The 23846-nt window shown below is 38.7% G+C and overlaps 1 protein-coding gene across 3 annotated transcripts in view; it reads right to left on the bottom strand.

The window, feature by feature from the left end:
• Nucleotides 1-572: 572 nt before the first annotated feature.
• Nucleotides 573-23846, bottom strand: part of AASS (aminoadipate-semialdehyde synthase) — a 28685-nt gene continuing 5411 nt past the window's right edge. For 2 of the 3 annotated variants that reach the window (XM_048934399.1, XM_048934400.1), the window contains exons 7-24: nucleotides 22782-22860; nucleotides 22551-22678; nucleotides 22244-22392; nucleotides 21511-21633; nucleotides 21249-21360; nucleotides 20665-20724; nucleotides 20507-20574; nucleotides 16058-16179; nucleotides 13214-13343; nucleotides 12650-12760; nucleotides 10791-10899; nucleotides 10245-10385; nucleotides 8779-8946; nucleotides 6630-6725; nucleotides 5310-5425; nucleotides 5007-5095; nucleotides 4514-4690; nucleotides 573-3014 (exon numbers count right to left, since the gene is read on the bottom strand). In XM_048934399.1, coding sequence (XP_048790356.1) covers nucleotides 2896-3014; nucleotides 4514-4690; nucleotides 5007-5095; nucleotides 5310-5425; nucleotides 6630-6725; nucleotides 8779-8946; nucleotides 10245-10385; nucleotides 10791-10899; nucleotides 12650-12760; nucleotides 13214-13343; nucleotides 16058-16179; nucleotides 20507-20574; nucleotides 20665-20724; nucleotides 21249-21360; nucleotides 21511-21633; nucleotides 22244-22392; nucleotides 22551-22678; nucleotides 22782-22860 — 2097 coding nt within the window. In that variant the 3' untranslated portion in view covers nucleotides 573-2895. The other variant, XM_048934401.1, reaches the window with a different exon arrangement.

Here is a 23846-nt window from a genome sequence, read left to right as displayed (position 1 = left end):
AAATGCCAAGGCAAAGAAGGAGGATGTGAAAGTGAAGTCTGTCTCATGCACCTCCACCTCAGAAAGTGGGATCTTACCGGTCATAGAGCGCTGGCATGAAAACAAATTCCAAAATGAAAAACTGAGAGATAAGTGAAACTTTGGAGCCTGATATGAACAAACAGCTTAAGAGCCTTTACACCAAGACAGTGATAATACAAACCAAACCGGATTCTACTGCTTCTTAGGAAAGCAAAGCCCTCAAAGCCCTGAGACAGGCAGTGAGAAACAAAGCTTTTGTTTTTTGCTGGGGCACAGGACCATCTTATACACCTAGCTTCCCATTTAAGTATTTGTCACAAGGAGAGCTACAAAAATTTTGTGTATTTCAAGACTATAGCAAAAGATGCCCAAGTACAATAACACAAGTAGTGTTACATAGGGATGCTTTAACAATCTTGACAACTTTTTCTCTTGGAATACCCTTTCATACTTCTTGCTAGGTTTACATCTGTAGACACAAAAATCTATGTGAAAAACAAATCCCATTCACGTACAGCTCATCAGACTGCAAAGATGACACGACAAAGAAACATGGGCTTTTAGATTTATTTCTCAACCAATTTTGTGCATACCATACAATTATCTTCCAATAACATGCAAAGAGAGCTGAAATCAACCTTCCTACAAAAGCTGATACATTTAAGTCTATACTAAAAAAATAAAAAGCATCACTGCATGGGGAAACAAATATATTCTGATAGAAATTTTTTCAAAAGTAGTGTTTCTTGAAGATAACACACTGTCATTCCAGGATTATTTAAGAGTTCAAAAAAAAGTTCCAATTTTCTCTGCACATTGCATTTTCCAGGCAGAGAAGCAAGGTGTATATATACATACAGCCTTAACTCCATGGTTTTGTATTTGTGGGGTAAAGGAGGGCAACAAATTCTTAAGTTGAGATTCTGGTGTCTTGGAAGAAACCAGCGGACAGAAGTTAAAAATTAAACCTTAGTTGTAGGCCTTTAATTGACCTGTAGGACAGAGGAGGCAGCAGAGAACAGAACATTAACTCCAGACTCCATGCTTACCATGGATGCACATGCAAGCCAAGTAACAGATAACCTGTAACAGCAGTGGGAGGGGAAGCAGAAAAATGGAGCCAGGGTCTCATCCAATATTCAGAACATGCATAGCAATGTAACAGAATACAAATTTGACAGCATGAAGGCATTCACTGATTCAGTACAAAAAGCCTTCATCTTTGACCTTCATTCTTCCTTCCCCCTTTGGCTCCTTTCAGCCTCCTCTTTGTTGCCATTGCTACTTCATTACATACGCTAAAAGCAAATCCAAATCTTGAGTGGCAAGACTTGGAGATCAAAACTTCAGCTATACTTACGGTAGCTTTTCCTATCAGACAGAGCAACCTCTGGACTTCCAACCCTACAGGACTGTGTTAGTAGTACTATGTTGCTCAGCAGATAAAAGGCTGTGCGTTTATCAGCAAAGTGCACTTGTAAGAAAAATTGAAAAGAGACAGATTCCAAAATCAGCGTTCAACTTTAGAGAAGGAGAGTTCCAGACAGCTGCACAAGTACCACTGCGACTGGTAGATCTGGCTTCACTCTGAATTCGTGAAAAGTCTAACCCACACCTGCATTGCAAGGTGGTGCAGAAATCCCTGAGCTAAATCTACAGAAGCAGTCCTGAACTAGAAGTAAACGGCTTCTGTTTGCCAGAGAGAAGTTGAACTTAGTCTGAAGCTCAGAGCTGTCACAGCTGCACTGCTGCTAGAGGTGAACCAGCGTGGCTGAGCAGCACAACAGTCAGCACCACATGAGCTGGTGTACTGCAAACCCCCATTTCTCTGAAGTGGCAGTGAATTGAGTAGTATGGACAGGCCCCCAAAGCAACAATTCAAAAGCATGATAGAGAAAGGACAAAAGTTAACTCAAATAGTAGTGATTTAAACCTCTAACCCTGCTGCATTTCAAAGCTGCTTGTACTAGACAGCCAATTCCCTTTGTAACAGTTATTAACTTGGACAAGGCACACAGTGTTAGTCAAAAGAGTAAACATGTCATTTAGAGCAACCAATGAGCACTTTAACTGTAGCATGTTTACGAATACCCTTCCAAGCTGCAGAGCCAAGTGCTCACATGCTCTCCTAATAACAGAAAGCAGCATGCAATAGCTATTTCAACATTCTGCAGCCAAGAAAGGGCATGGGAGGGAAGGCAGTTTTAAACACACTACCTCCATCTATGAATTCAAGTGTACATTCATAAGAGAAAGATTTAAATAATAAGACCTAGGTTTCAAATGTTAACAGCTGAACACCTTCAATATTGAATAGGCTTTTAGTTGCAGGTAACACTGAATTATCTAAACTATTTCATGTTGTTTTGTGAAAACGTTCCCATTTACTGTTAAAGAGAACAGGATAAGAGTTATATTTTAAGTATAACTTCTGTCTCTGCTAAATGGTTTATGGTACATGAAAAATAAAATCAAACAAGAAATGGAATTAATTTCCATTCATTCAGACTTTTCCTTCACAAAAGTCAGTAGCAGATTTTCCTTTCAGCTGCATTTTGTCTTAGTAATAACCCCATCCTATACACTTAGGAGATGAACTCAATTTAAAAATAGGAGTTATTTAGAAAACATTTAAGTAAATATCTGATAGGTGCTGAAACATGGGTGTAAAAGTACTGGAAGGAAAATAACGTAACTCATGCATCCGAGTATCTACAGTTTCTACAACAAAGTCAGGTGATTGATTCTACAGAAGGCACCATTTAGGTGTGAAATACCAGATCCTGTCTTTAACTGGTCCCAATTGAGAATCTTCGAGCTGTATGTGTGGGAAAACAAACAGTGCCAAAACCAGATTCAATTCATTGCTTCCAGTTACTGTCTGATAACATTATGAGTATTGTATGTAATGCCTTCTGCCTTAACACGCTCCAGTATTGGTCCATAAATCTTCTTCGTCAGTGGTATAACCATGCCTTTGGTATTTATTTCACCTGAAATTAAGGAGAAAGAATGAAAAAAATGCATTGTGTTAAAGTTACTGCATGTCCAGGTGCCAGCAGGGAGGTGGGGGCTGCCCTGTGCCAGACGCAGGCCGTTTTGGCCACAGGGCATAGTTGGGCCCAGCAGCCAAAGTGGTGGTGCCTCTGCAAAAGTAAATTTAAGAAAGGTTTCAAGTGTTGCATAGCAGCAGAGAGTGAGGAACAAAGTATGAGAAACAAACTCTGAACACAATAGAGGGAAGAGAATGACCATGACAAAGAAGAGAAGGTGCTGAGAGAGTCCCGTACAGCCTGCAGGAAACCCTCAGTGTAGCAAGGGGAAACTCTGAAGAGAAAGAAGCAACAGGGACACGCTTACAGACTGACTGCAACCCCCAGTTCCCCATTCCCCTGCAGTGCTAAGGGCCAGGGGAAGAAGTTGAGGTATGGAGACATGAGAGGAAACGTGTTAAAGGAAGGGGAAAGGCCTCATTTTACTTTGCATCTCACTAGCCAAAGCTGTTTTCATTAGTAACAAATTAATTTTCTCCAAATCCAGCATGTTTTATTTGTGATGGTAACTGGTAAACAATCTGTGTTTATCTCTACTTGTGAACTTTTCTCACTGTATTTTCTCCTCCTGCCCTTTTGAGATGCAAGTCTGTCAGCTAGCCAAGTTCAGCATACAAACACAAATATTAATTTGCAATTATATAGATATTCTTTTTCAGGGAGTGATATTATGTATGTTTTCCCATAGCAGTGTGATACACACAGCTTCAGTTTGATTCACAGAGCTATAATAAAAAGGTAGGTAAAAAGCATCTGAACTTAAAAAAAAAAAAGTTTTGATCATTTCAGCCAGCCAGGAAAGGAATGGAGATGTAGATGTTAGGAGTTAGAAAGGAATGGAGATGTAGATGTTAGAAGTTAGAAAGGAATGGAGATGTAGATATAGGAAGCAAAGGAGAAGAAAAAACAAACAAACAAACAAACAAAAAAAAAAAAAAAAAACACAAAACAAGAAGAAAAAAAGAACAAAAAAACCACCCCCAACACTGTTTCATGCTTACATGATGATAACTAGGCAAGGTGTCTGTTTATATACACACAGAATATGTCCAGTACGATGCCCTAACCCCAAATCTCATCTGTCTGGAAAATAACAGTGGAACTCACTGTTTGTTCAGCACAAGTATATCTTAACCTGTTTCATTGTGACATAGTTTCCAAAGATCAACAATTGTAATTTATAATACCAAAGGTCCCTCTATACCACTGAAACACTTAAGATTAAATGAACAAAATCTCTACAAATTCAGAAGTAAATTAACAACTGTCATTAAATGATCCAAGCACGCAGATTAAATATTCCTGTAAGGAGACAAAAAATAGTTTGATCAATTAAAAATAACAATAATACAGATATATACTTCAGTAACACCACGTTTTCTACAGGCAGGTAATACAGAGGTTGAAGCACAATTACCAAAGGCTGACCTGTCACTTACCATCTAGAACCATCTTAGCAGCAATAGCCGTTGGGTATCCTACAGTTTTGGCCATGGCAGAATATCCATTGTTATCACCATAGACAACCAGATCAATAAATTTGTCTTCCAAATGGCCAGAAGGATGCCTGAGACCTATTTCATTCCTCATAACAATCATATCTCTCTCCCCAGTGCCTAACAGAAAAGCACATGAAGTATTCATTAATTACTTGCATTCCAGTCAAACAAGATGAGGCTCCTGACAAGCAAGGCATTATGTATACACACCACTTACTTTGGGGAAGTAATTTACACTTCAGATAGGGACTATAAAACATAGAAGATACAGATGAGATGAAAAATGTAACAGAGAAGGAAAACAATAGTGGATGGAGCAGGGAACATTATGAGACATTAGAAAACTTTAACATAAACTAATGAAATTAAGGCTGTAAGAGATATTGACTTGTCCCAGTGACAACCACAAAAGACAGCAGGACTTCTCACATACCAAATGGCAGCTTTGTCTCCATGTGCTTTGCAAGAGCCCCCACAATGGAATCTGCTGCTGGAACTGGCTCATCTCCCAGTAATCCTAGCCTGGCAGAAGAAGGATAAACTAAAGATACAACTGCACATCAACAACTTAGTTTCAGTTTTGTGATTTCCAGGTTACTCAACGTTTATCAGTTTAATTGCCTCAATATGGACCAGAACTGGTCCATATTTTTTTCTTAATTCTTCATATTTAAACTATTTTTTTCTTAAAGAAAAAAAAAAGAAAAAAGAAATTAAAATTACTGAAACATCTTACCATTCCACAGCCTCCAGCTGACTTTTGTCTCTATCCAGCTTGTTAAATACAGCTTCTTTAAGCACAGAGTACTCAGCAGGAAACTGAATTTCAACCAGTTTGCACATGAGCTCTTTCTGTATTAAAAGAAAATTAAAAAGCTCCTGAAGGTCTGACATCTGTTCCCACTGCTTTTCAGTCAAGGTTTCAAGAACTTAAGCTCAGTTAACTTCCACTACTTCTGAGAAGACAGGCTGCACAAACAGGAGAAGTAAGAAGAAAGACAGTTTGAGATTTTTAATCACAGCAAATGAGAATACGTATTGTTTTTTCCCCCCAAAACTTCCTGCACCCACCGTTCAGCTGCCTCACACTACTTATCCCTTGTATTGGCTTACCCCTCCTCCAGCACTGAATAAACTTAGAAATATGCATAAACGAGGAATGGTTGGAGGGTGTTCAAATGAAAGGAAAGCAGCCTTGAGACAGCCAGTATGTCAGGAACTTAAGGATTTCTCTCAGCTGGACTAGAAATGGAGACCGTCCCTTTACAAAAGGAAGGGCACAGACAAGTGAAATGAACAAGCCTATCACAATCATGGGAGCATTACCAAAAAGCTTTCTGATTTTTTTTTTCCACATCTGAAGAGCATTTTGTGTTAACAAGATGCTAGTTATTGCTTGCTTCGTTCACAGCAAGATGGATAGCAGAAGGAGCTCCAAACAAGCAAGAATTGTACAGCCTGTTGACAAGCTCATGTAATCTACAAGCAAACTACAAATATAAGGCAAGTAAAGAAAGAAGTACTAAGATGTAATAATATTGCTGAGACAAGGTTTGCAGTGAGACTAAGGAGCTGCTATTTAAATTTACAGATTCCATGATACTGTATCCTTATTCACTGAGGCTAGACAGGCTGGAAGCTATAGCAATTTCTGCACATAAAACTTGTGTATGTTAATCCTAAAAATGAAAAGTGGACAAAAACCATCTCAAGAAATAAAAACCACTCCTAACCCATTTTAAGATAATGATTGACAGAACAGACACACTGCTGAAATGGCAGCATCAAAGCTCTCTGGAGCCTGGGAAGATGAGCAGCGCTCTATGGTAGTCAGAGACAACCGTGAGTCAGCCTCTTCACCTTTTTCATTCTTTGGTTTAGAGAATATTGAAGGAGTTTTTTACTGAAAATAATAACATCTTCAGAAAAATCCCGTGCTCTCCTCGACCATAATGCAGCATAAGCGTACAAGATTACCATTGTAAAGGACACTCAAGCCTAGAAGTAAAGAAACTGTCAGTCAAACAGAGAAAAGAAAATAATCAGAGAAACTCACCCAAGTTAGAAGTGGCATGGTTGAGTTTAGTAAAGGAGAAGGATCTGGGTTAATTAACCCTAACTTTACAAAGCCTCCCATAGTTTTAGAGTATCCCTGCAATAAAAGAATAATATGTTAAAAACAATAATCACTTAAAACTGAGGTATTTCTTAGCTTTAAAGTAGTGGTGGACACAATCACGACTGTGCTGTTATCCCCACAGGAAAACAGTTATAACAACACGATTCCAAAGGGGTTACAGTGATAGATGAATACATGGGTCTCCACCTCTCATTCTACTTTTTCTACACCCTCTTTAATGATTTATTATTATTCTACTATCAGTATTTTTGTGGTAAGTAGAACTGGTTCAGGAGATTGAAGAGCCAAGCTGGTCAGCAACAGACCAAATTGCAGTGCACATTAGACAGGGCAGATCAGCCACCTGGGCCCTAAACAAACTACAGAACAGACAGCCGAAATCTGAATTTGGCTCACCTCAGTTTTACACATGTATAATTATAATGATATCAAATAAACTAGTTCTTAAAGTAAGAACCCTCTGTATCTTTTCTTCAGGGACATTAGAGAGACAACCAAGACAGGACTGCAATGACATCTACAAGGAACTGCAAAGGACAATATGTTGAACAATAAAATAAGTCAACCATTTCCCGCTCATCTTTGTTTGTTTCTCATTAATGGTAACAAGGACAACTCCCACACAGCTACTGCATACCTAGAAACACTTATATGCAGGTGTCTAAAACCATGATCAAAAACCAGACTTATGGATATAAAGCACCCCTAGAGAGACTAATTATAACGAAGAGCTCCCTCCAACAAACAGCACAAGGTTATTAGCTCAGATGGCCTTGCAGTTAGATCCTTCTGTGACACCTCTTTATAAACTGACTCCATTAGCTACCTGAACTCAGCCTATGAATGGCACTGCGGAGATGACAGCCCCTGCACTGAATGGATCACTTCTGCTGCGCTGCATGACTGAGCAGCGTATGAGAAGGGCCAGGACATGGCCAGGTACACAGTGGCATGGAAATACCACACAGGTGGGGCTCCTCCACAAGCCCTGAAGCCATGGGTCTCCTTTGGTGATTAGGAAAGCAACATTAACCACAGAAACATCATTATCAGCTATGCTACAAGAAAACCTCTTTATGCCACCCTGACACGGTTTTGTTGTTGTTGTTGTTATTTCCCCTCTTGTTCTAACTCTTACACAAAAGAAGAACATTTTACCAGGCACCAAAAGGAAGAGTAGATACTGTCGTATTAAGACTTCATGATGAGACAGATGCCTTCCACATATTTTTAGCTTCTGAACAAGAGATCATATCTAGACTGACAAAAAGTAACCTACTGCCATTTGTAACCCTTGAACCTCCACATCAGTCTTCTGTCCTCTGCTAAGCAAACTTTTTTCCCTCCCAGAAATAAAGAAAGAAAAAACAGCCTGGGGTACTGCAACACAGGGAAAATACACATTACATTTCTCATGCCATGCACAAAAGAAAGGAACTTAAACCTGAACAAAAACCTTAACTCAAAAAGGTAGATATCCACAAGCTTTTTTCAAGTTTTCATTAAGGGCTTAGATTTCCTTTTAGTGTACACTGACCACTAACATAAAGAAATCAGAAAGAAAAAAAACCTCTAATATTCTGACTAACGAGTTAAAGCTGTTGTAATTCAAGATTTCTAGTTACTTAACGAACAAGTTCTTCATGCAAAACTGTGATTTTCTGTTACATTTTTCACAGGAGTAATTATTTATAAGTTCTATTCTGTATCAACTTCCAGAGGTTAATCAATTCTTAAAAATACATGCTAACAACATGCATCATAAAACTGATTTTAAATCTTCTATCAATCCAATGCTAACTACAAAGCCACAGAAAAAAATACTGATGCAGATTATGCAAGCTAACTGACTGGGTAAAGTTACTCTTCTGGTGTGCAGCAACAACACCTGTTAAATAAACAAAGTAAAACTATGCTTTCAATTATTTCTCAGCTGAGACAAAGAGAATTCATAAATAGCAAGTACAGAACTAAAATGGGCTGCCTTTTAAATACAGCTCTACTGAAATGACAGCACTTGTCTCCTCAGAAAAATAATTACAACAATAAAATGATCAAAACTTACTTTGTATCTTAAGGTGCCCCTTAACAAAGTGTGAGCTGTCTGAATTCCATATGGTTCAGCATATTTTGTACTGTCTCTGTTAGGAAAACCTTCCAAATTTAATCCTGGATAAAAATCCATTGCTGTAACAGAATCAAGCAATGCTCCTCCCGCTGGAATATTGATAACCTGAGTTTTATGAAAGAACAGCAGTATTACTTTGTTGCAGCAATTTGATTTACAACAGAAAAAATGAAGTGTGCTCCAAGTAAGAACATTATGCTTAGTGTTTCTGGCACAAACAAAGGCTCCAACTAAACAAAGCAGCTGCAGAAGCCATTTAAGTATATTCTGTGATGGAGGAGCATGTACTATGTCAGCTGTTACTAATCAAAGGACAAGAACAGCTCACATCCTGCTAACACATTCTAGCAATTCCTGCTGCACTTGTATTAAGGTTGCAGGCTCCCATTGCACTTCCATTAGTGCAATTTTCATGGACATGAACTCATTTTGTTACTTCAAAACAAGAGGGCAAGGTTTCCTTCTAGAAGAAAGCCTAAAGCAACCAAGTCTTCATCAATACTGTAAGATCTTACTGTCTGTTAAACAAGACGCTTGTGCAGAATAATCCTGCACAGCAGTCAAAGACAGCTAAAGATTTAAGTGGCAAGGAGGAAAAATTGTGCAACTTACTGGCTCATACGGTGCTCTTCCAATGAACCATTCACATGGATGCAATGTGTTTCAAATTAAGAAACATTTTCACATTCTCTAAAAGACCCTTTAATTTGCAAGTTATATCTGCTGCTGCTTTTTGACAAAGATCCAATGAACAAGTCCTGAATTTTTACTTTTTCTTACTACACTAACATCATCACAACACATCTCAAAAGATTTCTCAGTTTTGCTGAAAGAAAAGTTTAGATGATTAACCAAATTTTAAGGCAGTTACACAAGATGTCTCCTTGGTGTTTGAAGAGCCCTGATCAGTAAATGAGCAAGCAGGAGTGATCAAATAGGAATGGAAAGCAGAAAGGTGATAATGGCTTGCAACAGCTTTGCACAAATCATGGTATTTCTGTAAAACAGATGTAATAACACTGTGCAAGTGCAGAATTAAGCTGTTTGGTTTGCAAAAGCAATCAAATGGAAAAGCAAATAGGATGCACATTCATTTTTGTTTGAAAGAGAGAGATACCAGGCAATTAGGTGGCAAAAGCACTTTGTGGAAGCTGAACTCAGAACACGAACCTCAAGCCAGTGCCTTAGTCATTAGCATACACTTCTTGGGCATTCTATATATTAGGAATTAAAAGCTGGCAGCAGACAGGCACCATTATACTCAGAATATGGGATTAATTAACACATTGCAACTCGGGCAACTGTCAGTCACTTAAGAATAAACACAGCACAAATCCTAATTCCCTCCTGAGCGTGGCGTCTTCTTCTTTGTCTTTAAATGGAAACAAAAGGATTTACTTCACCTCTCCATTTTTTAAATACGTAGCAGACTGAACGGTATTCAGCAAGACTCCTTGAGGGCTCCAACTGAACTTGTACCTCAGAGGATTATCAGAGTGCTCTGGAGCTGGCAGGCCACCACAGAAAGAAGTGTAGGATACAACCTGTCAGATTTGTCCACAGGTGAGAAACAAGGAACAGACGACAGTACAGAGAAACCCTGCAGAATCCCCCTAAGTTCTTAAACTCTATTGAAGTTATTTCCCAACCAGGCCAAATTACAAGATTTGCAGTGGACAAGAGAAATCAGAAGAACTTCACTAAGCAACAGCATCAATCCTTCTCATTGCACTGCCCATGAAATAGCAAAAGCACCTGAGGCAAAGGCATCTTAAGTGATGGACTTTCACAAATTGGATAAGTTGACACCAAATTGCAAGCATTTGAAAAAACTAAGGTGCAATGGAGTCCATTACAGACTGGTGGTATGCCCCAAAGTGGACTGGTGTTAAAGGAACAGCTTTACTAATAAAACCCTGGAGGAAGCATACACAATCTGCCAACCTTACCGTAGCACCAACTTCCTTTGCCTTGTCAATGCATTCCATTGCCAACATATGGTCAAGCCCAGGATCCAAGCCCATTTCACTGATAACTGTGATACCAGCAGCCTCTACACTAGAAGTAGCAGAAATTGACAATGTCAGAACATTGTGCAGGCCTTTCATGAAATCTGTCCAAGGGAGACCCAGAAAACTTTCCCCAAACTCTTCTCTGTCCTCTGTCTGAGGTTCATTGGAAAAAAACAGAAGCAGATGTTAAAATCCAAAGGGTGTAAATGTCTTAGAAATCATGATAGCCTTGTTTTCTTTAATTTTAATGTAACATCTAGAGTAGGCATGTCCAACCTATGGGTCACTTACAGTCCTGCCCAGATCACCCTGCAGCTGCTTCCTGCCCTGTGCCATCACAGTGGTGGCTCTGCTCCACTGAGCAGCCAAACGCAGGCAGGCACTCATTGCTCACAGCCACCCACCAAACATAGGCACTGTCTGGGCTGAAACCAGATGTGGGGAGTGCAGTGGAAAATGTCATCAAAAAATCTCTGACAGACATCTTGAGAGCGAAGGACCGCAACCACTTCCACTGAAGCAGACTCACTGTTAGTTTCACAAAAATAAGGTCACAATATCCCATTACTGTTATGTTCTTGTTGCTCTCTTTTTTATGTTTTAATAAAAAAATAAAATAAGTTTTGTTGCTTATATACATTAACTACATTTTAGATTTTATACGCATCCCAAGACAATTCCTCTTAATGCAGCCTAGACAAGGCAAAAGGTTGGACACATATGATTTAGAGGATGATAAAATAGAAATCCCTAAAAACCACTTTGTATGCCATGCTCTTCTGGACAGTACTGTAACACAGGAAGGCAGTAATGCAAAAGCCAAAACAGGGATAGTCACAACAGCCCTAATCTAATAGCTTCCACAGAGAGATAGAGATAGAAAGCTCTTCTTTCCTAAGTTTTAAGCACTTGGGTTTTCTGTGGTGGTAGTTTTGCAAAAAAGCAAGAAAAAGGAAAAACAAAACAACAGTTGCCTATTTCCCAGAGCAGCTCAGTTATCACCACAAGTTTTATTTAAAAAACAAATTAAAAAAAAAAACAAAACACCACTTTGTTTTTCAATAAATGAGAAGGGAGTGTTTTTGTGTTTTGGGTTTTTTTTGTTTGTTGGGGAGGGAGAGGAAGGTGTTGGTATTTTTAGGCAAGAGAAACATGATCTCTTGGTATCACAGCAAGATGGGGAGGAGACGTGCACTAACCTCTCTCATTTCTACAACACTGGTTCTCTACACATCTAGCTTTCTGTTTTATCGTTTACAGAAACTGCACAATGGATTCCCATCCCACTTGAATTGACTCTTGAGTTCTAGTACTGTGACTCAGAGAAGCTCTACGCCAAAAACAACTTTCCCTCATACAGTAGAACAAAAGAAACACTGGAATAGTCAGAACTGTCACCAATTTAATACAAAAAGCCAAGAATGATTTTTTGTAAAGGGAAGATGAATGATAGCAATCAAGCTTGTGTCACTGGTGGAACAGGACAGTCCAGCTCCTCCTTCAAAACAGGTTTGAGGGGAGAGGGCAAGGCACAATGAGATGAAATAAAAATGGGACATGCAGAACTACATATTCCAGTGTTCAGAGCAGTAGCCTGACCAGACCAGGGCATGCACTCTCCACTCTGTTCTGCCACAGTCTCCATGTGCAACTCTGGGGAAAATTACTTAGTCCTCTTTTGTAGGAAGGGAAGAAATGTAGAAAAACAGTAATTCACAATAAGGGCTGCAGATATAACTCACTGCAAACTTTTCAGACATTGTCAGAAGCTATTCCAGAGAGATGCCCATACCTACCTCTCCTGGAGTTCTTTCATGGCTGGTGTTAAATAGCTGGCTGTTACCAAGTTCACTTTGTTGTCGATACATTTCTTAGCAACCAAAGGATGTACTGAATAAGGCAGCAAACTACAAATTGAAAGAGAATTATGCAAATCAAAATCCAATCCAGTGACAAAACTGAAAGACCTTAACACTTCCTCTGTGCCTACAAAAAGAGTTCAAGTAAATAGAGAAGTCATCCCTGCCTTGCTCTCACTAGTTCCACACCCATACAAGTAAAATGTTACCAGAGAAACACGGTTGCGTGACTCAGAATAGCACGCAAAATAATATGGAATTAATTCTTCAGACAGTTTTTTTCTGCCATTTTTCTCCTAATAAGCAACAAACAACCAAAAAGACCTCTTTTCAAGACCTTCTAAATAGGCAAGCTGAATAAGATTCATAACATCTTGCTGATGCACTACTCAAGAAGGCAGTGGCCAGTTGTAACCATTTACTGGCTGAGGTCAGTGAAGTAGGAGAAAGGACCAGCATGACTTCAGGTTGAGCTCACCCTATTTTACCCAGAATTCTGACCTGATCACAAGGTCGTGTTTCTTCACCAGAGAGGACAGCTTTTCCTCATCCTTTATAATATCCATATGAACTGAAGTAACATTGCTGTAGTTTTTTGTCAGCTGTTCAAGTTGTTCCTTCATCACAGAAGCTGTTTTAAAACCAAAACACCAAGTTACTCAAAGATGAAAACAAGCCCAAAGCACACCCATGTATAACTGTGTTTTATATATGCCACCCTCTCTCCAAACAGAAGCTGCTGCGCGGATGCTTTCTTTTCACTAAGAGTTGAAGAGAAAACAGGCATAAAGTACCTGTAGAGCAGTCTTTTTTTTTTTAATCCATTGGCAGAGTCAAGCCATGGCAACTACAACTCAAGAACAAGAACCTAAAAATACTCTCAGAAATAAAGCGTTGTCTTATAACCAATTAGCACAGCTGTGGATATACTTAAAAGTAACTAAAATTTAAGCTGATGCTTTCCACCTACTAGCAGGTCAATACAAATTATTCACATAAAACTAGAAGTCATCATCCTTCTTTGTTAACATGAAGTAGGTAGGACATCTCCAAACCAGCACTGGTCTGGCTGAATGCTTTGGTGGCACTTTTGGCTGGGCTGTTGTTATGTTTGCCTGGGCTGCAGAGCTGGTTTTTGGTCTTGATTTTATTTTTTCCAACACCACATGGTAAGATTATTATTTTAATCTATATGAGTCACCTTCTTCTGTACCAATACAACCATCTGAAATTCTAGAGATGTCCAGAGTGTTAGTGTTACAATAAAACAGGTACTTTTTTTTTTGCTCTTGCTTTGAGTTTCCACCCATAGAAAAGCTATGTCTAGTTCATCTCAGTTTAATGGGATATTATATTGGGCTAACTCTGAAGGGAAAACTGCAATGAAAAAATTATGCATCCCAGACTGGCTTTATATTAGTAACAACCTGCTGAAAATCAAATGTTTTCAATGAGAGTAACAACTTATCTCGATGCCTAACCCATTTTAAGTCACCACACAACACACATTTTCTTCTGGCTTTAAAAACAGTCACTTCTCTAACTCAGCCAAATAGATGCAGAGCTGAAGTATTCAAACAGTTCTTACTGGCAGTAGCCATTTCCACAAATGCTCAGATTATTTCACTGAAAAACAAGAAGCTGAGTAGAAATCCAGAAGCGGAAAAAGTCCAAAGTGGAAAACTTGCTTTTTATCACGTGGGTTTAAGTGAAAGAGGAAAACCTTCCCTAATTCTAAGGTCTTGAGAGACACATAAGTCTCCAAACAGCTAAGTAGCAGACTTAGCAGACAAACACATCACACACCTAGAAAAGCCCACCCTATCTGCCATTCCACACAGCCAGATAAATCTGCATGAAGGACTATTTCAAAACCATTTCAGTACGTTATAACAAAATTCTTATTCATAGCTGAAACCAGCTTTAAAAAAAAAAAAAAAACAACAATTCACATCATTCACCACTTCTAACATTATGAAAACATTAAGCTTTTGCATAGGCAAGATATGACTAAAAGGCCCATATTCAGTCTGTCTAGTTTCAATATCTACCCATGGCTTAGCCATACAAACACTCCATGTACTGATATTATCAATAAAGGAGAGAAATCCAGTCTCCACCTCAGTCTGTTCTTTTCCTTTTATCTTACTTGCACTGCCATCAGCACTTACCATTATAAGGAAAGTAAAACTAAAATAAATGAGCCAGGTTAAAAGCAGCCAGATATTTGCCGCATCTGACTTAAAATAAATTGGTTCCCTGCCCTGGCTTGCCATGCAGCCAGCAGAAGGAAGGCAATGGGAACACAGCCAGGAGAAAGGAGTGAGCAATGAAGGCAGCAGGTGGGGCAGAGGCTTACAGAGAATTAAAAGCATCTGTGACTCTAAGTTGGGGCCTTATTTCCTTATGTTCTTTCCAAAGTCAAAGAGAAGTAAATATTGTCAGAGAGTAATTCTACCTATTCTGTTCATCAACATGTGCTAAGCAAAGCAGTCTACAAATTCAAAACCAAAAAAAGGAATGTTCATTACACGAAGGTTTTCTAATTAAAGATTTCATTCAGGGCATCAATCGCTTGCATTTAAAGAGGTCTAGCCTAATAGTAGGAAACCAAATGTGGCACTTCGGGGTACATTTTACACTTTCTTCATCTACCTGCCTGCTGTCAAATATTAGAAAAGTAATGTCTTTGTCTCTCTTTACTTCCAAGCTTTTTTTTTTTTTTTTCTTTCAGTAGTACTGTAGAAACTGCCCAGGTAAGAGGAATTGCTATGTTTGCACAGTGCTTTGCAAAACAGATCCCCCACTTCACCTGGTTTCCCTTACCACTACTGTACTGTAGGGACTTGATGCAGCCTCTCTGCTGGTAAAGATGCTGCACACTGCTGTAATCCTTTCCTGTTTGCCACGTCAGGAAGTACTAATAACAAGCAAACAGCTTTCTTAGTGTACACCTCTTCTTTCTGGTAAGTCTTTAACCAGATGTTAAAAGTATTATGGTAACTACTACAAAGGGTAACAAAAGCAGCATGGCTAGCAACAACACCAATCACAAGCTTAAAGCAGCTTGGAAGGAAAAATATTTATTTCTAATTTCTCTACAGTTTATGTATGCAAACAGTAAACTTTTCACAGATATGTATCATTTTCAAATAAACTATATTAACTCAAAGTGCTCAGAAAGTTACAAAACCCTTTTCTGTAGTGCATAATAGCAAAGGTTTTATAAGTCCTCAGATTAATTTATTATTTACGAGAAAGACAGCCAAATCAGTTGGTTGGACTAAATCCACGCAACATGTAGAAGACAATTTTTAAGTGGAAAACAAGAGAAGTCTTACATACCGATGGTGATGTTGACATCAGAATCTCTAGTGAGATACTCAAGCACAGGGCCAGAAACATAGCCAGAGCCAAGTACTAAAACCCTCTTCTTATTACCCATGCTCAGTGACTGGGCGTGCTCCCTAGGAGGTATTAAAGGCAGAATTAAAAACCACACAGAAGAAAGAAATGGTATGCTGCTTGAACTAACAGAATAAGCATGTTTTAGTAAGTCTACAAACTAAGAGCTCTATTCAGACCAAATCACTTTCATGGCTAGCTAACCCAAGACTGGTCCATCACTGCCTGCTACAGCTACCATTCTTCTACGATGTAACTTCCAGTTTCTTTCCTCTGTTACAACCAAAATCAAATCCATCAATTCCTCCTCTGCTTCTCCAGTTGCTACTGGGTGCTCAACAAATTTTTCCAGTCTGTCACACAGGGCTGTCAGAAAAGGATCCCAGTCTTTGCCTTGATTATTTTACATCAGGTTACCTTCAGGTAACCACTGAAGGACATCAATTTCCACTGGTGAAAGCATATTTTGGTTAAGTTATACTAGGTTCATGTTAGTCTATCATGGGAACATACAGAGATGAAAAAAAAGCCACCTAGGAAAATACCAATTAAGGAATTATGTTTGCAGATAAGAAAAGGTTTGAAAACTCTCTCTATATTATTTTCCTAAATAAATTTAAGTAGCTCTTCTATTGACTTAGAGAAAAAATGTGTTCACATTGGATTTTGCATTTCTTTTTGCCAGTCAGAATAGTGTAGGTCAGCAATTGCTTAAATATGTACTAAAAATGTATAAATAACAGTAGGAGAACATATTTCATTTCTTTATATTTATTTCCTTTTACCTCAAGTTTGCATTAAAACTGATGTAAAAATATTTGCTTAAGGAATTTCATCATTATGCAGTTAAAAGCTATTTAGTAAATAACAGTATTTGTTAGTTTGTTTTATTCTTTGAGAAAAGGAAGCTACTTATTGTCCTATTGTTTAACATAATTAATGGAGTTATTTGAGGCTTTGTTTTTCTTATTGCATTCTCTAAGAACAAATTTCAGTTCATAGTTAGGAACTTCCAAGATACAGATTTATTGGAAACTTCAGAAGTCTTCATGGAAATTCCTCCATTTCCCCTTTATCTACCAGGAGTTTATGTAGGCATACACTGCTCTGTGGATTATACCACAGAGAGAGCCTGACCTCTAGCTGACCATCTCTGCTTTGAGCTACTGTCCTCAGAAGAGGACTGACCTCACTTCCACTAAATAATGGTTGGCTCAGACCTTTTGGGGACTCTACGTGGCACCCTAACTCAATTATTAGTTGTGATTTTTCAGTTAGAAAATGCCCAGAATAATGAAAGATGCTGTTGCAGCCTCTCAGAGCAATGCCAAAATAGCATGACAAAAACAGTGGTACTGCATGGCCTAAAGCACGGCATGGAGCACACTGGGATATCTAGGGGCACAAGGCATCAAATAACAGTACTGAAAGACTACTCTGAGTGGACAGAGTTAAATCAGTACCAAACCCACCTGTCTGAAGCAGACTCCAGCCACGTGTGGGCATTTGTAAAGCCTTAATTAACCTCCAAAATTCCCGATGTTCCATTTCCTCTTCCTTTACTTTTTGTTTTTGTTTTGTTTTGTTTTGTTTTTAATAGCTCCTCTCAACCATTAAATTTGAATGGGATACACCACTGTATCATCAGTTTAATCTGCATAAATCATTACTAGAGGGTACTGCACATAGTAGAACTTCCTACAAGTTTCATAGATTTGTATTTTTTTAATTTAAATTATTATTTAATCTATTCACAAAAGGTGTTCCAAGCCCTCATATCCTTTCATATGACTAACCCATGGACTCTCCTCCCACTTTCAATTCTAATAGAACAGCCTCTTCCACAACTACACTTTTTTGGGCAAAGGAAGAACTAAGAATTCCCCTCCACTGTTTATTTACAGAAAGTAGGAGTGACATGCAAAGTCTGGAACAACAGTCCTGACAAAGGGGAGACTTTCTAAATTAAAGAAACCTGAATTTTGCAATCAAATTTCTTATCACATTTATTTTAAACTTTTCCAGTGTCCAGAATTAGATACCAATTTGATCAACTGTTCCGGGACAGGCATAAACATGAGCTGTCAAATGACCCACCAGGAGTGGAAATAGAATTCCAGAAATGAATATCTCAGATTATTGCCAGCTCTATGGCAATCTCTGAACAATTAAAAGTAATACTTAAGTCCACACTCTTAATGGGATGTGCCATTACAGCTGTGGGTGATGAATTAGTAGCAGGTATGAAGCAAGTGAAAGTGGAAAGATGGAGAAAAGTTCAGTAAATCAAACTTTTCCTGCATTCTGATGGCACCCAGAACAGTTCAGCTGATACAGCCTGGCTATTCTATGTTTGACATGTTCATGGACATTCAAAGGTATAAGCAATTAGTCTAAATAGAGCCCTCAGGTACTACACTAGACACAACGTAATACTTTGTTAGAGTAATAACAGAAGACACATAATTCCTAAAGACTCTAAACAAGAGCCTATTTTAACTAAACATCACACCTTTAGCTAAACATCCCCACTTTCGTTTGCATTATTTCTTAAGTTTGCAAAATAAAGGGAGGGTGGTGTTAGCAGGTTTGGATTTTCTGATAACTAAGTGAGCAACACCAATGAACAACCGAACATCACATGCAACACACAGGTCTACAGAAATATCAAAAATCTACCCAAAGAAAACCCTTGGGAGGTCTCCAGATTCTCAGGGTAGTTCACACAAGACCATGCAAATGATTATGGAGAAAGCCAAAAAAACAGATCCCTGTGCTGCATAAAGAATAAGAAAATTTGTTACTGAGACAGCCTCTTGAGGTGGTCTAGTATATAGCACAAGATAAAAATAAAGGTAATAAACCACAGTTTTTGGCAGGCATACAGATTATTGCTTCGGGTGAAAAAAACACTTATATATAATTCATCATGCACAATTCCATAACCAGACTTCCCAAAGTTCCAAAGGAAGTCTGATAAGTTTGGCAGGCACGAGTCAACACACTGTCCTTTTAGTATGTGCTGGTGCATGCAGTGCTTTTGGTCAGATCACTTTCAACTCATACAGTGCATAGAACAGCTGGCATTGACCATGAACATGAAGGCACAAGTATCCACTTACTGTCAAATTTACCTTCTTCATAAGCAAACTCTATGTATTTGTTAATGACAGGGAGGAAGGGGAATGAAAGAGATATCCAATCTATTTATACTTCTATTAGCTAATCCACTCCATGCTACTCCTTTCGTGCTACCTTTGGCAGGTAACTATTGAAACAGGGTCAGAATGAAGCAGCAGCAAAAGCTACAGGAATATAATGAAAAGGCAGAGAGTCTCACAGAGGCTCCTGGACACATCCACCCACTGAACAATGCTAAGCATCACAGCACTTGAGCTATACTTGAGGAAACTAGATTCAAGCTATACTAGACAGCTTCTTTAGCCATTCCTTTCAAAGAACTGCATGTCAAACCCATTTTAAAATGGCAAAGAAGAACAAAAGAATACTGGCATATGGTTATTTTCTGCCGCTGGTAAAAAATAATAGTCCTGATCACATCAGGAAAGAAAAATGACACTTCAGTGTAAGTTACTAATAATCAGATATATCTCTGCATCAAAAGAGTGGTAGGAAGCAGGAAGAGGGAGGTGATTGTCCCCCTTTGCTCTGCTTTCATGAGGCCCCATTTGGAGTACTGAGTCCAGGTCTGGGGCACTCAGTGCTGGAGGGATGTGGAGCTATTGGAGTGGGCCCAGAGCAAGCCACAAAAATGATCAAAGGGCTGGAGCACCTCTCCTATGAAGAAATGTTGAGGAAGTTGGACTTACTCAGTTTGGAAAAGGCTCCAAGTAGACCTCACTGTTGCCTTTCAGTACTTAAGGAGAGCTTATAAGCACGAGGCTTATAAGAGAAGAGCTTATAAGCAGCAGACTTTTTACAAGATCTGATAGTGACAGGACAAGGGCAATAGTTTTAAAACAAAAGAGGAGAAATTCTTTACTCAGAGGGTGGTGAGGCACTGGCACTGGTTGTCCAGAGAAGTTGTGGATGCCTCTTCCCTGGAGGCATTTAAGGCCAGGTTGAATGGGGCCCTGAGCAGCCCGACCTGGTGAGCGGCAGGCCTGCCCTCAGCAGAAAGGCTGGAGCTAGAAGATCTTTAAGGTCCCTTCCAACTAAGCCATTCTATGATTCTGTGATTTTAATGATTTAGACAGTGTGCATCAAGGAAGAAGGAAATCAAAGTAGAACAACAAGGCAGAAGACAATGAGTGCAATGTAGCAGCAGTCCACCAAAACACAAGATAAAAATAAAATGTCAAAGGGGAAAGAGAATGCAGACAAGTTTATTTACAATTCTGAACCAAACTTTAAGAAGCTATACAATACCTGCTCTCCCTCAGTTTCTGGATATATTCATACTTAGCTGTCAGCGAGCCATTGGATGCGATCACTGCCTAAAAATAAATGAAACAAAGTTTGAGGAGCTTTGTATCTGTGTTTTAAAGAAGAGGGAGACAAGCAGTCAGCCAAACTGCAAAACTTACATCTCGAACAACAGGTGAGTAATTCTGGTTTTCAAGAGGTTCTGAGCCGTCTGATAACAACTGTGAAGATAAGTTTTTACAAATCAGATTGTTTTATTTCCCATAGTATTTTTTTTTTTCAGAGTAAAATATCAGAATATTTTAAGCAACATTTAAATGCATGCAACAATGTCAGTATCTTCTAAATCTAAAATTACCCCAGCCATGATCAGTGTCTTTTGACTTTCGTGAAAATTCAAGCAGTGGTGTTATTGGGGCTGTTGAGTGCTCAAAAAACCCTTTAGTTTTCAAAACCTACTGCAGCAATAATAATAACAGTAAACAATAATCTATCTTCCAGAGACTGTTTCCTGCCTACAGAGACCTTTTCTGCACATCCCTAAGATAACCATGTTCTTAATTTTTTGTTCATATGTTCATTTTTGAAAGTATTTCCTCAAGACTTAGAAAGCTTGTTTTTTAAACAAAGTCTGTTGTGTTCTACAGCAGATTTCTTTTGAATGTGTACAGGAGACCAGAAAAGCAACAAACCAGCAGGCCAAAGTCCAAGTTTTTACCTTCTCGTTGCATACATAAGATCTTACCATCTCTTCAATATATGGGAAAAGCATGTCACCAAAGTATTCTGTTGCTTCTATAGGAAGCTGTGCTGGCAGATTATCAATGGAACACATCAGAATACCAGAGCCTTCAACGCTGAAAGAGAGAATACAGCTCCTCTAAACAATTTCTCTTTCATACTTGTAATATCCCATCTTTCCAAATTATTTTCAATGATGATTTTCAATACATTGTTTCACTGTACAAAGTACAAAGGAATGCAAAATGAACTGAAGGCTATCTCACCTGTCATGAATAATATGCTGATCAGCATCATACATACAAAATGGACTGTCAATTGTTGTACACTCCGTCATAAATTCTATAGATCCTCCAGTGTCTGCTGAAATGTCACATATTGCCAAAAGTCTAAAGGGATCAAACAAAAGAAAAGCATCCAAATTACAAACAAATATGTGTGGAAGAGATCACAATTAAACAAAAAAAGAAAAAAAAAGAAAAAAAAAAGAGAGAACTATCAATGTTGTATCCATTTTAAACAAATTACTCAAACAATTACCTCCAAGAAATATAAATGAAACCTGAAGCCACTGTAGTCATAAAATGTCCATTTGTATCAATAGGATCCAAATTGCAACCATAACTTTTCAGAAAAATCCACTCATTTGTCATTTTTTCTCTGTGATGTGATGCAAACATGTCCTGCTCATCATCCACCTACCAGTTCCCCTACACTAGCCACTGGGCAATCCTGTGCTACAATAACTTCATCATCAGAAGAGGAAATGAAATGGGATGGCTACCTCCTCTCAGCAGACATCTGGCACTGGTGGTACATTCATGAGCCTCTACCTCCACTCAATGTTAACTCTTGAACTCTTTATTTGTTCAGTGTCAGAAAGAAACGTCAACAGTGGGCAAACAGACAAAAGCCTATTCCCTTACCAGTATACATAGCCATACGCTTACAAAAATCACGGTATGGAAGAACAGTTACAACTGAAATGAGATGTCTTACTTGTGCGGTAACTCAGGACAGCCCTCAGGTGCACTAGCAGCAGATTTAACTGGCACCAGTAGCTTCTGAGCATCTTGTCGACTTAATAAGCGAGGAGTATGTTGTTCCCAGTATATGCCATTAATTAAACAAGTTGTGTAAGGTGCAATCTGCAAAGAAAGTTACAGAAGACTTATGTTCTCATATAAGTAACAGAAGAACTTGAAGCTTCCTGGTCTGGAGTATTAAATCAACAGATACACAACAGAGTAGTAACTACCAACTTTATGTGAGAAATCTTTTATAAAAGACCAGAAGGGATGCTCACATCAGTGTTAAAGCGAGAAGTGTAAAGTTCTGGATGTTTATCATAATCTGCTGGATCATACATTCCATCACGCTTCCTTACAAGATGATGGTGACGACTTAACACTGTCCCATAGACTTTTCTGAGGTCTGAAGCAAAAAAATTAAATAAATAATTCCAACAATAATTAGCTGGTATACTTGGACAAAATAGGTTTGAATGTATTTAATCACATTTATTGTCGCAGCCTACCTCCAGATCGGGAAACTTCCTTCAACTCATGTGGTTCCACAAACTCACACGGCAGGGCATTGAACATTTCTTGGGCACCCTGTAAAGTAAAAGTGGAATTCAGAATGAGGAAAGAATATAGAGACAGTGTAACACTGCTCATTGGGTTTAAGAAAAGAGATACAAAAAATATCTGTCACAGGTAGTGATTTTCCTTTATAGCTGGAACCTTGTTAAATGATCTTTGTTGCCAAAATCGGGGGTGAGTCTTTTTCCCCAAATCCTAGATAATAAATCCAAAGTTCAGCAACCTGTAAGCCAAGTCAGTGTTATCGAAACAGACATAGAAAGTCAACAAGTATTAGAATAGGTATTTCTCTACCCATAATTTAATGGACTGATTCAACACACTGTGTGAGCCCAGAGGGAAGAGCGAGAGACAAAAAATCATGCATGTGCAAAAAAGGAGAAAGGAGGAGTAAGGTTTAACCTATTATTCATGGCACAAAGTTAGCATAATTAGCTGTGTCAAGCACGGTCTCAAGCTAAAGACCTTAGTTTAGGGTACCTAAAAATCTTTGACACATTAAAACAAGCACGTCCAACTGTGACCCAAGGTCTGCATGTGGCCTGGCAAGGCTTTCAGTGAAGTCCACACACTGCACCAAGCCATCATGGCAGCAGTGAGCCATGCACCCATTGCTCAGCAACAACCAAACATCAGTATGCTATTAACCCTATCTGGGCTGAAACCAGAACAAGGAGAGGGAACAGTGCAGTGCTAACTCAAGTAATGGCAAATAATTTTATGAATTTTGATACATTGGCTAAGCACCAATAGCCTGTTTTGTGAACAGCAGAAAACATGTAGCCGTGCTTCCCCCTGTGATAAAGGAATCTGAGAGCAAGTTTGAAGATTATAACCAAGATTACAAGGATTGACAGTATTTTGTAATTATTTGCAACTCCATTCTCAGTCAGCATAAATACACGACCTGCAAATTTTCAAATGCAGTGTACAGAGTTGCAGTCAGATGTTAAATTCAAAAATCTGATCATGTCTCTCTGCCAGACTTTCCCAAGTCC

This window comes from Lagopus muta, chromosome 1 (genome assembly GCF_023343835.1).
Source record: "Lagopus muta isolate bLagMut1 chromosome 1, bLagMut1 primary, whole genome shotgun sequence".
NCBI lineage: Eukaryota > Metazoa > Chordata > Aves > Galliformes > Phasianidae > Lagopus > Lagopus muta.
The sequence above is the reverse complement of the archived record's forward strand: the minus strand, read 5'-3'. Positions and strand labels throughout refer to the sequence as shown.